Genomic DNA, 16,248 nt, shown 5'->3' on the forward strand with positions numbered 1-16,248 from the left:
ATTAAAAATATCCCAGGGAATTCAAGCAGGACTTCATTCCAGTATTACCAGCTCAAGACATGGTGTTGGTGTCTCCAACCTTGTCTTTTTTTTTTTTTTTTTTTAAGATTTTTTTTTTCTGAGTGTCTTGCCTGGATGTGTATGTGTACCATGTGAGTTCCTGGTCAGAAGTCATGAGGTCCTCTAGAACTGGAGTTATGGAAACCTATGAGCCTCCATAACAGAATCTGGTCCCTATGCAAGAGCAATATATAAGTGCTCTTAACCTCTGAGCAACCTCTGCAACCTCCATTCTTACTTTTAAGTAGAGGAAAAAAAAGTTAAAGTTACTAAATATAACATGAAGATAAATAGCTACCCTGAGAGAGGCACATAGAAGGTAGCTAAAAACTAAAATTCAAAGCCCAGTTTTGTTGTTCTTTTCTTTTCTAGAAATTTGATTTTAGACTGTTTAATGAGGCCTAGATGGGCTCACATCTGATATACCCCAGCCTTCGCTGAGTATAGGGTTCTAGGCAGGTATCACAGCTGTATGCACTGCCTAAGTGCAAATTTGTGAGATGCATATCCGGCAAACGATTATATAAATAGCTCATTCTTTAAACTTCATTTTTCTTGTTTGAAGTTTTGGGACAAGGTCTCATATCACAGCCCAGGATGACCTTGAACGTACCATGAAGCTCAGACTAGCCTTGAACTTTGGCTCTTCTGCCTCAGTCTTTCAAATCACTACCCCCACCCCCAACTCATTCCTTTAGTGTTTGAGGTATGTCTCACTAGCAGGCTGCAGTGGAACTCAGAGATCCACCTAACTCTGCCTCTCACGTCCTATAAGGAATCTCGAAAACGGAAGACTTTAGGTACAAAAGAGCAAGATTTATGGAACTCTGGCAGAGGGCTGGGAGGTGGCTCGTTTGGTAAAGTGCTCGTGCACAAACATGAGGACCTGAGTTAGATCTCAGAAGCCATGCAAGAAAAGCTGGGTGTGGTAGTGACATCTGGATCCTTGGGGCTTGCTGGCCAGCCTACCCAGCTGACATGACAAGCTCCAGGTCAGAGAGACTCTGTCTCCATAAAGCAAAGCAAACGAACAAAAACAAACCCAGGCAGCTGATGCCTGAGATGCCTAGGCTAGGCTCTGGCCTCTGTGTGTGCATAGACACAAGAAACACTGACAGGGCAAGTAAAAGGAAGTACTAGTGATTGGTTAGTAATTTTATACTCTTGAATGTTAAAGTAAGTTATTGGGTCAAAGGCCCCAAAACCAAAAAGCCACAAAGCCCACACCTGCTATTTGTTAGGTTGGGCAATGAAGTTAGATTTGTCTAAGACAAGGTCAAATCTCGAACAAACAAACCAAAGCTTATAACTTGGAGGACTCTGTATCTTAGCTTCCTCTCTGTATCTACTGCCTGCCTCCTTCCCACAGAGTAAGTGCTGGCTGCACCTTTCCAAAGGCTCTCACTGACTTATCCTTCCATACTTATTTCTGTTTCCCTAGCATGTTCGATGTGTGATTAAACTGCGGGATCTTGAAAGGGAAGGGAGGTTAATGATAGCAGCTACTGGCAGGAGTCACCCAGCCCTGGGGATACACATGTAGCACTAAGTTCAAAGAGCTGACATCCTTTTAAAAGGCTTCTATATGGCTACACAGGGAGTTCAGTGGATAAAAGCACACAATGACTTGAGTTCAATCCCAGGACCTACATGGTGAGAAGAAAGAACAAACCAATTCCTGCAGGCTGTTCTCTGACCTCCATATATGCATGATGGCATGTGCATCCACATGCAAACACACAATACATACATGTAACTAAAGATGAAAGACTTCTAGGAAATAACAGTGGGTTCTAAGCTTGAAAACACCTTAAGTGTTGTCTAGGTAAATGGGAAATGAACCTTTTCTTCTTTAGAATCACTACGTTATTTGAAGCAAAAAAATCTCTAACTTCATCCTTTTTTTTTTTGGAGACAGGGTTTCTCTGTATACACTCTGTAAAGCAGGCTGGCCTAGAACTCACAACATTCCACCTGCCACTGCTTTTCAAGTGCTGGGATTAAAGGAGAACACTACCACTGCCTGCCAATTCCTAGGTTTTCACTTTCATTGTCTTTTAGAAAATTCTAAGATTGAGCAACTCACGAGGAGTAAATCAGAAAATTTCAAATCTTCCACATACGAAAATAAGAAGCTCCTTTTAATTCTTGGATTTAAAGCTGTTTATAATCTCATTGTAACTTACACTTTTAGTTGCTATAACCCTTTTAAAAATAATGAAACTATGAGAAAAGTGCTATTTCCAAACTTTTAACTCTTGATTGGCAACCTTGTAATAAATTATGAAAAATACAAAATCAAACAAACTGTGATAAGACTTTTAATTTTACACACAGCTCATATTATATTTAGGTGAATAAGGGACTTTAAGGAGTCATTAAAATAAAACCATTCATTTAAACTCAAATCATTGGGATAAAAGTTAAAACACTTTCAATTTTAGCACAAACAATAATTCATCAAAGTTCACTCAAGAGAATGCTAATAAACATAATCTGGAATATTCCTGACTTGATCGACAAGCCTTGGGGCTACATGATATTTATATACTGGACACAAACTGTACACATATTACAGAATTATTTTCTTCACACTATAAAGAAGCACCAACATTTAAAAGTCATTAAAATACAATGGTTAATAAAGTCTATTCATTTCACAATTTCAGTCCAAATTCATTTCATTCAGAATATTCTTCATGATGATCAAAATTTGTTACATACTAAAAATAACACCATATTTATGTACAAATAAATCAATTTTCCCAATAAGAGATAATCTTTCTTTAAGCAGACCTCCTACATATTCACAGTACTTAATATCACAGAACACCCATATTTGGCCTAACTCTCTCTGGATGGTAGCATTACAAGAAGGAAGTTCACTGTGCCTGATAAAGTGGTTGAGTTTTGTCCAAATGTCTTCCAGAGTCTGGTTGTTGCAAACACTGTATTCTAAAGTCCATCTTGCTCTATGAAGGGTGTGCAAATGTAGTGTCTTTAAAGTGGCTTGCAATTTTCTAGACAAAGGAAAAATCTTTTTTGGACAATGTTTGCTAGTAAGTGAAACACTCCAGGATCTTTTCTTGTGCTGTGTTTCTTTTCCTGAATTTTTATCCAAATTTGCTGCGTTAGTCTGCTCCTTTAGTGTGTGTGCCTGGAGTAAGTGCTGCATTTTGGAATTAGGTTGAAACTCCAAAAGATCTACTGTGCAGTCATAGCTGTGTGATTCACCATTAGGTTCTGAAATGGTTAAGTACCGTTTCACATTCTCAGCAGCCTCTTCAGAAATTACTGGCGGTAATCTTTTAGGCTTGAGTGGAAGCTTGGACTCATCGTGTGGAAACCAAGGAATAAATCTTGATAGTGGGTGAGTAGGAAAGTCTTGAATTACATTTTCTGCAATTTTTGCCAGCTGTTTGGGATCGTTTTCATATGGTCGATAATGTAATATTACTTCAGTAGTCATCCTGCAGTAATCCATTAACTCTTAATGGAGAGAAAATTTCTTAGCTGAATTCTTCAGAGCTAGAATGTAATTTATTATTACAAAATTGTCTTTCTTGTCAAATCAGAAGAAACAGGACCTAAAGTAGAAGTAGTGCAAAAAATAAGATTTGGTAGGGAGAGCCTATGGGTAGGCAGGAAGGAGAAAACAAAACCCATTCCCCATCCGGAACTTTAACTACGTGCTATGGCAGATGTGATGATAATTCTCACAACAATAAGGTATCTGATCGAGGTTGGAATGAAGATTAGATCTAGCCCGAAAATGCTGACAGTCAACGTGTTTAACTAAATGGATCTATAGGATTTTGAAATATTATCATTAAAATGTTTGGTATTCATAGCCCTAAGACCTTAAGAGAAACAAAAATTCGGTAATTCTCACCACATAATGTAATATTTAAAATTTCTAGGGTGCTGGAGAGATGGTTTGGTGGTTAAGAACACCTCCAGAGTGTTTCAGAGTGAATCAGACGGATTCAATTCCCCATGTCCGCAAGATGGTCCATGGCCATCTATTACACCAGCTCTATGTGACAGTCTCTTCTGGCTTCCATGGGAAACACACACACACACACACACACACACACACACACACACACACGTACGTGCACACAGACATGCATACACACAGACATGCACACACACGCATACACATGGATGCATACACACAGACACGTGCACACACACTGACACACACAGAGACATGCACACACTCACATGGTATACACACATAAATACATTGTACAGACAAATATGTAAGTAAAACATCCATATAAATAGAAGTTGTTGTTTAAAAAAGTTTTAAAAAACTCTGATTTTAAAATTAAGAATGCTGGGATTTTAAAGATGTGTATCACCTTGCCCTGTTCAAAATTACTAGCTTTAAAAAACTATACTTGGGATTAAATTAATGTGTATACTTTAAAATTTCATGAATTCTATCAATACATAGGTAAAATATTTCATTACTATACATCTTTCTCAATAGTAAACCTCAAAAATATGAAAATGGATTAACCTTACATGTTAATCCCAGATAGAAAATGGGGCTATGACAAAGTCTTCTCTATATTAAGGTAGTTTTAAATAGCATGGAGATGCTAGTTCAATGGACACCAATGTAGAGGAAGAACACAACACACAAGTACTCATGATGTCCCAAATTAAAGCAGTGACCAGAAGTTCCAGCACATAAAGTCTCAAGAATGGAGACAGCCAGGATCTGATCTACAAGTTGTGGTTCCTAATCAGGCCAAAGCTGAGTATAACAGAGGCTCTTCTATATCCTAACACAGGCATATGCACACACACACACACACACACACACATTTAGTCTTTTACTCCCCAAACATGAGAGAACTAATCCATGTTCTTTCTCTGCTACAATAATGATGACCCAGTTTTGTCACGATGTCACAACAGAACCACAGTCTGATTCTGAAGAATTAAGAGGTAACTAACTATATAATAAATCCTTTTTATACCCTTAAAAATAACCATAGTTTCCCTAAGATTTTTTTAAGTTCTAGTATAGATTTAATATGTGATGACATATTCCTTAAATATTTAATAATGATCATCACTTCTTGACCTTTCCTGGCTTACGATCAAGGAAGAAGAATTAATGAATTTATTTGTTTTTTCCCTTTACACCTTTTTTCAGTGTAAGGCAGGACACTGAGAACCCTTCTACTGTCGTCTGAACACACTCAGTGATATACTCAAGAGGCGAGTGAAATTTTGAGAGCTCTTTTTTAGGTAAAATGTGTTTTCATTTCAAGAAAAAACAAAAGGGAGAGAGTATATGACTCAGTCAGTAGAGTGCTTGCCTAGCATGCACAAAGCGCTGGGTTCAAATCCCAGGATCCCATAAACTGGGTATAGTGGTGGACATTTGTGATCTGAGCATCTGGAAGGTGGAGGCAAGAGGACCAGGAACTCTAAGTCCTTTTCAGTTACACTGTGAGTTTGAGGTCAATTCACTAGGCATCCTGTGTTTTTAAAGATGAAGAATAATAACAAAACTCCCTACCACTGGAATTTTTGGTAGCTTCTAAGTTGTGTGAAATCGCACTTAGCAACTCATGTAATTGTTTTAAGTTCATATAGAAATCATAACGATCTCTGGAAAAGCCGTTTCATTTGCTAGGAGGAAACAATATCTTAGAAAGATGAGGCAGGCCTTGTTGAATTATTGCCTTCACCTCTTACTAGATATTTATCTTGGAAAAGGTGTCACAATAAGTAATATCTAGCCCACACACTAGATGTAAGATGGAGATAATAAAAATACAGTAAGTTCCTTTCAAACACACATCATCAACTTCAGTCCCGATCACGTGGTCTCGCTGTTGTATTGCTCAATGTGGCGACCTTTCTTAGCTCCACATTCAGAGACAGTCATACTAACTGCTGCTATGGAAGCGTGACTGCATGTTAGGAATGGAACTGGTGAGCTTCTGGATGTGTATGTAGCCCACAGAGAATGGGGGAGGAATATGCGGTATATCCAAAGGGATGCCTTAAAGAGGGCCAGTGCAATCCAATCTAGTTCAAATGTCTTGTAAGCATTTCTTCCTATCAGTGTAAGGCACTGTTAACTTTATACCTGCACATCCCAAAGGCAAGAAAGTGCATTGTGGCAGTAGCAAACTAAAATAGGTTGAAATTGTTTTTTAATAAAAGGTTATCGATAAGCAGATTCAAGGAAAATCTGACCTCCTAGCTCCCCCCCCCGGTCAAATTAAATCATTAAAACTTATTCCAAACTGATGCGTATAGAAAATTAAAGTTGATAAGACATTCTGGACAAGGTTCCCACAAACGTGATACTACAGTGTGAATTAATTTGCAGTATATTTCAACAAATCTAAGAAGTATTAGGTGTAGTTCCATTTATTTCAAATCCTTGGCATTACCGTGCTACACCATCTACAGGTAAGCTAAAACCTGGTAACTTTATCCCTGCGACCTAGACGGATAAAGGAGTGATTTTTGGGGAAAAAAAAATTAAATGCCAGCTGAAATTTATGCCGGTTCACAGATATCTCTGCGGCAGGCTCGAGACGTGAGCTGCTGTGGACAAAATGTGGTAGCAAAGGCCTCAGTGCTTAGGTTTGCATTTCATTCCAGGAGCAGCGGGAAGGCGAGTGCCCGGTTTCAGGGACAAGGCCTTCGTTGGGAATCCATCAAAGAAGTGAGGCAAATAACAGAGTAAAGAGACTCAGGTTAGCAACAGTTTACCTTTTAGCGCCAGCAGGTGCTCCTGTTTGGGGGGATTCACTTCCATTTTGACCGGCACTTCTGACCTCAGCCTATACAGGCTGAAGTTTCACTGGGTCTGGAAGGAAAAGTGCCAGGCACAAGTCCCGGAAGATCGGCCTTCAAACGCACGCTCGACTTCTTTCTGCTCCTGAGAACTTAAATTCTCTTTTCATTAAGTCCTTTACGGCTCCAGTGAAATCTTTTTACCAAGGCCATTCCTTCGTTCAGAAATACACATATTTTCCACACAGGCTGACTTCAACGATCCACTTCGGGCTGACAATACGCGGCTTCCCAAAAGCTTACATTGCCCAGTGGGGGTGGGGGAGGGAGCTACTGTCGTGGCATGCTGGGATTTGTAGTACATTTTATACAAATTTAGCAGTGTACGCAGGGCGGTGGGGGAATGTGGTTCATTTACTCATTCTGACTCGTTTCAGTACTAGAGAAAAAATGTTCCAGGAATGGCATTTTCACCATAAAATTTTATTTATGTTCCATACTTTTAATAAAACACATTTTCTCCTCTCCATTACTCACATACGCCTTTATGGAAAAACAGCTCGCACGCGCAGACCGTACAGCCAATGACTGACGGAGAGAAAAGGTCAGAAGAGGCGGGACGACTCCCCGTCTATCCTGCGCATGCGTGAGGGCGGCACGCGCCGAGGCTTCTGGGTAGGTCGCTCAACCCCTCCTCTCAGTTAAAGGCTCTACTGCAGCTGTGCCGCTGCTCCTTCCAGGATGGCTGCCCTCGCTGTAAACAAGCCCGGAGCAGGAGTAGACAGTGGGCGGCAGGGCAGCCGGGGGACGGCTGTGGTGAAGGTGAGGGAACTTGCGTGCTCTGTTCTCCACCTGCGGCCTCCCTTCGGTTCGTCCTGGAGACCTGGCCGCGACTGTGCGGCCCAGGTTTGGCCGGGCTGGATGCGCGGCCTCTGGTGGGCGTTACAAGACTTTCCTGCCCCTCCGCGGTCCTTGCCCAGCGGAGCTGAAGTTGCCTGGTCTTCTAATTCAAGTGTTAACGTCGTCCGTGGGGCTGTTTGTGAAAAGCACCGCGTGGGCCTGTGAAAGTTGACCCGGACTGGGTCTTGCCCCTAGTCTTCTGTTTCTAGTGATGCCTCAAGAGGCATTAATTGACGTAGTTGTATTAAACACTCATTGCAATAGACAAGTACTATGGTAGATGTTTGAGTTCGCTAATAACTACTTAAAAGGTAGATGTTAATTCGCATTTTACGTGGGAGGAACCCTAGGTTTAAGTTAATACAGTGTGTGCTAAGGGCCCAGAGTTTACTGGTTGTCAACGTCTGCCTTCCAACATTGCACAGCTGTCCCTTGCTTCTGAATAGTAGAGTATGAAAACTTATGAAGTCCCCGACTACAGCACAATTGGGCTTTAACATTAGATGTATGGAGTACTGTCTCCTTAGAAGATTCTACCGAATATTTACAAGCTACATTTACTAAAAGTTAACTAGAAGTATGTGATGATCATTTCCCCCACCCACTGTAACGTAGATCTAAAAGGGGCATGTGGTTTAGGGAGTAACTTGGAAGATTATCTGTAGCCAAGAGATTAAACAACTCTTTCTGAGTGTGTTGATGTCAGGACATTTATTAAATCCCCTGAAGAAATTTTAAAGTACACTTGGATTTATTACAGTGAACCAAGTTTGATTGGACATTCTTTAATAGTAGATATCTGTCTGTCTGTCTGTCTGTCTGTCTCTCTCTCTCTCTAGCAAAGGTCTGTTTTTGAGAAATTTATGCCTAAAATTTATCAGTCGTTTTTTATTGGTGTGTTTGTTTTGAATCAGTTAACTTTTTATACTAATGAAATGTAGAGGAGCCCCCATTAAGCATATTTTGTGTTAGAGTTAATATTTTGCTTTTGCCAAATGGGAATACCTGCAGAATATTTTGTCATTCTTTCCCATAATTGGAATAGCATGTCATAATTCTCCTTAATACTTTTTCACTTTATCATATATTCTGCATGTATACATAAAAGATGTAATGGCTGTAGTTTTGGCATATGAATGTACCATAATGTATCTTTCAATTTAGTATTTATATGGATCGTTGCTTGTTTTTAATTATTTAATGATACAGATAGTACTTTAAGGAGTTACATTGATTTTGTCATATGTAGACTGGGGATGTGATTCAGTAGTAGACCATTTACCTGATATAGTCAGGGTCCTGAGATTTCCCAGCAGCAGAAACAGCAACAGCAACAAGGACGAAAACATTTTGATTTTGTCGTGCATGTATGATGTAGTTCCTTAAGAACTGCTAAATTGTGTCCATGGGTGCTATATTACTCAGTAAATTTTTTGTGTCAGGCAGTGGAATTTTTTTCCTGTACTGTAATTAGTGCCAAGCATTAACAGCTTTTTGAAAAACTATCTTCATGTCGTTATTCTCTGTAGAATGAGTTAGATTGAACTCTTAATACAAAGTTTTTTTATACATTTAGCAGATATTTAATTTGTCTCTTTTTCCTTCGAATTATACCACACTTAAGTTTCTTTTGAACTATTACCAGTACGTGAGGTAATTACAAATTACCAGTTTAATTACTGTGAAAGATGTTTGTATCTCAATTTCTAAGTCTAAATGTATTAGAAGATCAAGTTTAAAATTGCAATGGGTCTAATGAGATTTCCACTCTTTAAGTTTTCTATTTTTTTTTTTTATTTTGTGTTGCATGTTTGGTGGCCTGAATTGTGTTTCAGTGTTATTTTGTTGGGTTTTATTTGCATCAGCATGTAGGTGCTTTTGTATCTGGAGTGTACTGTTCTGCACTCTCGTTCTAATAGGGAAAGACAGGTTAGTCTATTAAAGTATTGAAGTATTTGGGTCAGACAAGCAGATAGATATTCAGGGTGCATGGAAAACCAGAGGATAATGTAATAATTGAAATTGGAGTGAGAGATTGGGAGACTAAGAGAGATGGGATTTTTAGGTATATGAATATAAAAACTTTAAAAAAGGAAACCAGTAGGTAAATGTTTAGATGTTTCCTCAGTGTTAATTAGAATAAAGAAGGGATCGAGAAACCACCAACCACAGAAGCAAGTGGTCCTGTGCTGGGATACACATGTAGTAGAGGGGACTGAGAGGTGTGGCAGTGAAGCAAGAGAATGGTAGTCAGTTGTAAAAGCACTGGAAATGCTATATTGTTATAATTACGTTTTGCAGACTATACATGAAATATTAGCCCATGGACCTGAGTGTCAGAGTGAGCCAGTTCTCGCAGCTTTTCTTCCTCACTATCTTTCAGTAAGTCATATACCTGTGATTACTTGTGTAAGAACAGGAATTGAAATTTAATTCTCAGCTAATTTTGTTTTTGCCTTTACATCATTTTGTGAAATCTAGAAGATACTTGAAATTCCTTGGAAACTGTCTTACAAGTTTTTTTATTGTTTAGAAAAGTGATTATCATCCCAATCCACATTTTAGATTGTTTTATTGAAATCAGTGGTAGTTTGGCTGGACACAGTGGCATCTCCTATAGTAACTTCTGGGAGGCAGAGGCAGGAACATTACTATAAGTTTGAGGCCAGCTTGGACTGAGGTCCATTCAGGGGTAGTCAGTGAAACGTCATTTTACAAGGGAATAAAACAGGGCCTAGAGAGATAATAAGCTATTGACAGCACTGAATGCTCTTTTGAAGAACTCGGGTTTGATTCCTAGTACTCCATGGTAACTAAGAACCATCTGTAACTCTAGTTCCAGGAAGTCTGATGCCCTTTCTTGACCTCTGTGGGCACTGCATTAGCATGATGCACCCACCACACATGCAGGCAAGACACCCATGCACAAAATAAAAATAAATCTCTAAACACTTTTTAAAAAGGAAATGAGTGCAAAATGAAATGATTGTTGATTGGGGGTTTCAGTAGAATTATAGATTGTTACATATTTAGTTTTCAGATTATATTATGTTAATTATGTTAATTTGCAATATAAGTATTTCAAGGAGGTTTTACTTTGTCAAGGTCTGTCAAATGGAAATGAGTAAAAATGTGATTTAACATTTTATAGCTTAGTTTTTTTTCCCCATGGAGGAATAAAGTAACAACTACTATGTCAGTTGTTTTTAAATCTAAGATATTTGAATGTTGTTTCAATAGTATTTATAGGGCACATGTTTTTGTTTTACATACTAGGTTCTGGAGTGTGGTGTTTGTGAAGATGTCTTCTCTCTGCAAGGAGATAAAGTTCCTCGCCTTCTCCTTTGTGGCCACACAGTCTGTCATGACTGTCTCACACGCTTGCCTCTGCATGGAAGAGCAATACGTTGCCCATTTGATCGACAAGTGACAGACCTAGGTAGGTAAATTATTTAAATGAGGTTAAAGTGAAAAGTTATTCATGTAACACAAATGTCATAGAACACAGTTCCTTTACACTTGACTTTTTATGTTAAAGTTTGAAGAGCTTTCAAAATTTGAATTTCTATTCAGGTCAGTGAGATCCTAAATGTAAGCTAGCCCTTTTCTTAGTTACTGGTGGAAATCTGAAGTTTCTATATTCCATACTTACTACAAGAAGCTTTAAGAAGTATCAGAAATATATGTTACCCTTATGCAAAGAAATGAGAATACTTTATTCATCACCGGTTAAGTCTTAATGCTCTGAATAAAAAAACCTGTTTTTTTTTTTTAAAAGATAGTCAAAATATAAAGTCATTTGACTCGTTCTTTCTTTCTTTCTTTTCTTTTCTTTCTTCCTTCCATCCTTCCTTCCTTCCCCCACCCCTCCCTCCCTCTTTCTCTTCCTTTCTTTCTTTCTTTCTTTCTCTCTTTCTTTCTTTCCTTTTCTTTTCCTTCCTTCCTTCCTTTCTTTCTTTCTTTCCTTTCTTTCTCTCTCTCTCTCTTTCTTTTCCTTTCTTTCTTTCTTTCTTTCCTTTCTTTCTTTCTTTCTTTCTTTCTTTCTTTCTTTCTTTCTTTCTTTCTTTCTTTCTTTCTTTCTTTCTTTCTTTCGAGATAAGGATTCTCTGTGTATCCCTGACTGTCCTGAAACATGGTTTGTGGACCAGACTGGCCTCAGCTCAGATCTGACTTCTTTTAGCTCCCAGTTCTGAATTAAAGGTGTGCACCACCATGGCCTGCTAGGTTCTTGCATGCTTTTTTTTTTTTTTTTTTAAGATTTATTTATTTATGTTATGTGAGTACACTGTCACTGTCTTCAGACACACCAGAAGAGAGAATTGGATCCATTACAGATGGTTGTGAGCCACCCTGTGGTTGCTGGGAATTGAACTCAGGACCTCTAGAAGAGCAGTTGGTGCTCTTAACCACTGAGCCATCCCTCCAGCCCCCTTGCGTGCTTTTACAACTACTTCAGAATCAGTGTTGACATATTTTAAAATTTAAAAGTGTGTGTGTGTGTGTGTGTGTGTGTGTGTGTGTGTGTGTGTGTGTGTTTACCCAAATCAAGTTGTCAGATTTTGGCAGAAGGTGCTATGTCACTGGCCCAGATTTAGAAAGTACAACATTAACATTTGAACAATTATTTCACAGTTTAATGTAAGTTCTTAATTAATTTTGTAAGATAAAAGAATTTTCCCCAAAATAGTTTTTAAAAAAAACATTTTTTAAAGATTTATTTGTTTCATTTATGGGAGTACACTTTAGCTGTCTTCAGACACCAGAAGAGGACATCAGCTGCCCATTACAGATGGTTGTGAGCCACCATGTGGTTGTGAGAATTGAACTCCAGACCTCTGGAAGAGCAGTTAGTGCTCTTAACCACTGCACCATCTCTCCAACCCCCCCAAATTAATTTTTAAGACTGACCCCCCACCCCCTCAGGTCTTTACCAGTACTTAAGACTAGGGCTGGTGAAAGGACTGAATGACTCCTGCAAGTTTTCCCCTGAACTCCATACTTGTTCTGTGGCACCTTTATATATATGTGTGCACACACATCCACACACAGAAAATAGTATAAATGTTATAAAAGACTAATACCATATGTTAAAATCTGAATAATTTATCTACGTATAAAAGGAACCAAGAGTGTCCCTTTCTTAGGCTTTAAAGTACTTAGAAATATGGCTTTGACATGTGTTCTTAAGATTGTGGCTATCTTTATTTGCTAGAAAGCTAATGCAAAACACTAATGACGTCACACAGACAGCATTAACCTACTACCATCCATGAAGTAATAGTGGTGGAAGAGATGTCTCTGTTTTAAGGTTCATCCCTTGACTTTTTTATTCTGTAATTAAAATAACATTACCATTTCTTCACATACAACTAGACATGTAGAAATGATAACGTTTTGCAGATGTAGGCTAGACCCTTTGGGAGAGCCCTCTACCTTCTCTGTACTACCACGGTATGGGAGTTTATGATAGGACAGTTAGTCGTGTGTCAGGTGGAAACCAAGAGTGCTGCCTTTCCACCATCAGAGCAGCCAGCTCTGGCATGCGTAAAGATGGCAGTGCCTGTAACTTAGGGCACGTTTAACTGAGTTGTTTGCGGACTATCTCCGTGACTTTCAGTTATTATACAGTATATACATATATACACACAGTATGTATACCACAAAAATACCAAGGAGAAAATACCAAGGTAGGTTATTTGCAATTCCTGCTTGTAGAAGGAAGCTGCTCTTACTGTTACCAGTTCCTAATCTGAGCTTTCTTCTGATCCAGTCAGCTGCTACTTCTCATGAGCAGTATTTCTGGCCTTACTCTCTTTGTCCCTATGGTAAATTGTATTTCCCTGCCCTCTAACAATTATGTGTGACTATGATGTTTAAATTTAACTATTGAAAAAGAAACAGAAATCAAGTGTCAACTCTCAACTTCCAGGTAAAGGTTTTTAAGATTGACGATGATCTGAGGGAAACCATCCTTTTTGCAACAGTGAGGTGGTCTACATGAGTGAATGCTCAGTGTTCTACAGCATGCATCGTGGACAACAGAGCTTTCTTGTCTTCCCCAAACCCTAAGGATTTGCAGGAACAACACAAGTCTGAGGTTTTTTAAAACCATACAGCTGGGTTGGGGATTTAGCTCAGCGGTAGAGTGCTTGCCTAGCAAGCGCAAGGCCCTGGGTTCGGTCCCCAGCTCTGAAAAAAGCCAAAAAACCATAAAGCTGTGTGTATGCATGCATTTAATTTTTACACTCCAGATTTTATTCCCCTCCTGGTCTACCCTCCGACTGTTCCACATCCTATACCTCCTCCCCGCACCCTTTGTCTCCACAAGGATTTCCCACCCCACCCACCCCACAAGACCTCTAAACTCCCTGGGGCCTCCAGTCTCTTGAGGGTTAGTTGCATCTTTTCTGACTGAACCCAGACCCGGTAGTCCTCTGCTGTATATGTGTCGGGGGCCTCATCTCAGCTGGCGTATGCTGCCTGCTTGGTGATCCAGCGTCAGAGATCTCAGGGGTTCAGGTTAATTGAGACTGCTGGTTTTCCTACAGGGTTGCCCTCCTCCTCAGCTTCCTCTAGCTTTTCCCTAATTCAACCAGAGGGGTCAGCAGCTTTTGTTCATTGGTTGGGTGCAGATATCTGCATCTGACTCTTTCAGCTGCTTGTTGGGTCATTTGGAGGGCAGTCATGATAGGTCCCTTTTGGTGAGCATTCCATAGCCTCAGTAATAGTGTCAGGTGTTGGGGCCTCCCCTTGAGCTGGATCCCACTTTGGGCCTGAAGCTAGACCTTCTTTTCCTCAGGCTCTTCTCCATTTCCATCCCTGCAGTTCTTTCAGACAGGAACAATTACAGGTAAGAATTTTTGACCGTGGGTTAGCAACCCCATCCCTCACTTGATGCCCTGTCTTTCAGCTAGAGGTGGGCTCAACAAGTCCCCTCTCCCCACTATAGGGCATTTCATATAGGGTCCCCCCACTTTGAGTCCTGAGGTTCTCTCACCTCCCAGGTCTCTGGTATATTCTAGAGGGTCTTCCCAACCTCCCGAGGTCACTTGTTTCCATTCTTTCTGCTGGCCCTCAGGGCTTCAGTCCTTTGCCCCCACCTAATATCAGATCATGTCTCTCCCCTCCCCTCATCCAGTCTCCTTTCTCTCCAAAGTCCCTCCCTCACTCCCCTCTTGTAGTTGCTTTTTTCTCCCTCCCAAGTAGGACTGAGGTGACCTCAGTTGGGCCCTTGAGCTTGTTGACCTTTTTAAGTTCTGTGGACTGAGTCTTTGGTATTCTGTACTTTAATATCCACTTATTAGTGAATACATATCCGTGCATGTCCTTTTGGGTCTGAGTTACCTCACTCAGGAAGTTATTTTCTAGTTCCATCCATTTGCCTGCTAAACTCATGATAGCTTTGTTTTTAATAGCCAAGTAGTATTCCATTGTGTAAATGAACTACATTTTCTCTATCCATTATTCTGCTGTGGGACATCTGGGTTGTTTCCAGCTTCTGGCTATCACAAATAAGGCTGCTATGAACATAATGGAACATGTGCATGCCTCTGTGGCATGGTGGGGCATCTTTTGGGTATATTCCCAAGGATGGTATTGCTGGGTCTTTAGGTAAATCTATTTCCAATTTTTTGAGGAACCTCCAAATTCATTTCCAGAGTGGTTTTACCAGTTTACAATCCCACCAGCAATGGAGGAGTGTTCCTCTTTCTCCACATCCTTGCCAACATGAGGTTTTGATCTTAGCCATTCTGATTTAGGTATAAGGTAGAATCTTGGGGTCATTTTGATTTCCTTTCTCTGATTACTAAGGACTTTGAACATTTCTTTAGGTGCTTCTCAGCCATTCAAGATTCCTCTGTCGTGAATTCTTAGATCAGTTCTATACCCCATTTTTGATTGGGTTGTTTGGTTTTTTTGGTGGTTAGCTTCTTGAGTTCTTTATATATTTTGTATATTAGCCCTCTTTCAGATGTTGGGTTAGTGAAGATTTTTTTCCCAATCTGTAGGTAGCCAATTTGTCTTATTGACTATGTCCTTTGCCTAACAGAGCTTTCCAGTTTTTATTTATTTTTTACAGCTACAAAATTGTTAGGTACTCCTCGGATTGTGTGTGTTCCTTACATAATGACTGAATTTTGGGAAAATCTCCAAGGCCATATTTTTAAATGGTTGTTCTGAATTCTTAAATGTTTATATAAATGAAGTTGATGGATCTAGTGTATAAAATACATGGGATATATGGAAGGAAGAAACCTTGCAGAGGGGCAGCAAAACTGAGGAACGCTTGCTTGAGTGCTCTGTGTAGTGCTAATTGAGAAAAGGGGTGACAGAAAAGAGAAGAGATAAACCTAGCTTCATTAAGAAAAACAATGTTTTTGGGTGTGTTCCTGAAGAAAAAAAAGGTGACAATGGGCAAGGAGCCTAGTAGACCGTGCTGCCTGTTTCTCTTGAGTTTTCATTTTACTAACAAACATTTCCTAGATGGCAGCAATATCAGATTGCATTTGT

The 16,248-nt window shown here is 39.6% G+C and overlaps 3 protein-coding genes across 7 annotated transcripts in view; 1 reads left to right on the forward strand and 2 right to left on the reverse strand.

Annotated features, from left to right (window-relative positions):
- Positions 1–7,134, reverse strand: part of Trappc13 (trafficking protein particle complex subunit 13) — a 31,519-nt gene extending 24,385 nt beyond the window's left edge. Inside the window, exon 1 of the mRNA NM_001013908.2 lies at positions 6,814–7,134. Within this exon, the coding sequence (NP_001013930.2) occupies positions 6,814–6,859 (46 nt within the window). The 5' untranslated portion in view covers positions 6,860–7,134. The remainder of the gene's footprint in view (positions 1–6,813) is intronic.
- Shld3 (shieldin complex subunit 3) lies at positions 2,364–7,156 on the reverse strand. The gene is given in 2 exon segments (NM_001399810.1): positions 2,364–3,647; positions 6,814–7,156. A coding segment is annotated over 1 exon segment (768 nt). The 5' UTR covers positions 3,545–3,647; positions 6,814–7,156; the 3' UTR covers positions 2,364–2,776.
- A 333-nt stretch (positions 7,157–7,489) lies between these two features.
- Trim23 (tripartite motif-containing 23) overlaps positions 7,490–16,248 on the forward strand; it is a 33,372-nt gene continuing 24,613 nt past the window's right edge. For 3 of the 5 annotated variants that reach the window (XR_015669950.1, XM_087634828.1, XM_087634829.1), the window contains exons 1-3: positions 7,537–7,659; positions 10,039–10,119; positions 11,014–11,176. Coding sequence is in view for 4 of the 5 variants with exons in the window: in XM_087634828.1 (XP_087490954.1) it covers positions 7,579–7,659; positions 10,039–10,119; positions 11,014–11,176 (325 nt within the window). In the remaining variant the exon portion in view is untranslated. 5 annotated transcript variants of the gene reach the window in all.

This window comes from Rattus norvegicus, chromosome 2 (genome assembly GCF_021556685.1).
Source record: "Rattus norvegicus strain SHRSP/BbbUtx chromosome 2, alternate assembly SHRSP_T2T, whole genome shotgun sequence".
Lineage (NCBI taxonomy): Eukaryota > Metazoa > Chordata > Mammalia > Rodentia > Muridae > Rattus > Rattus norvegicus.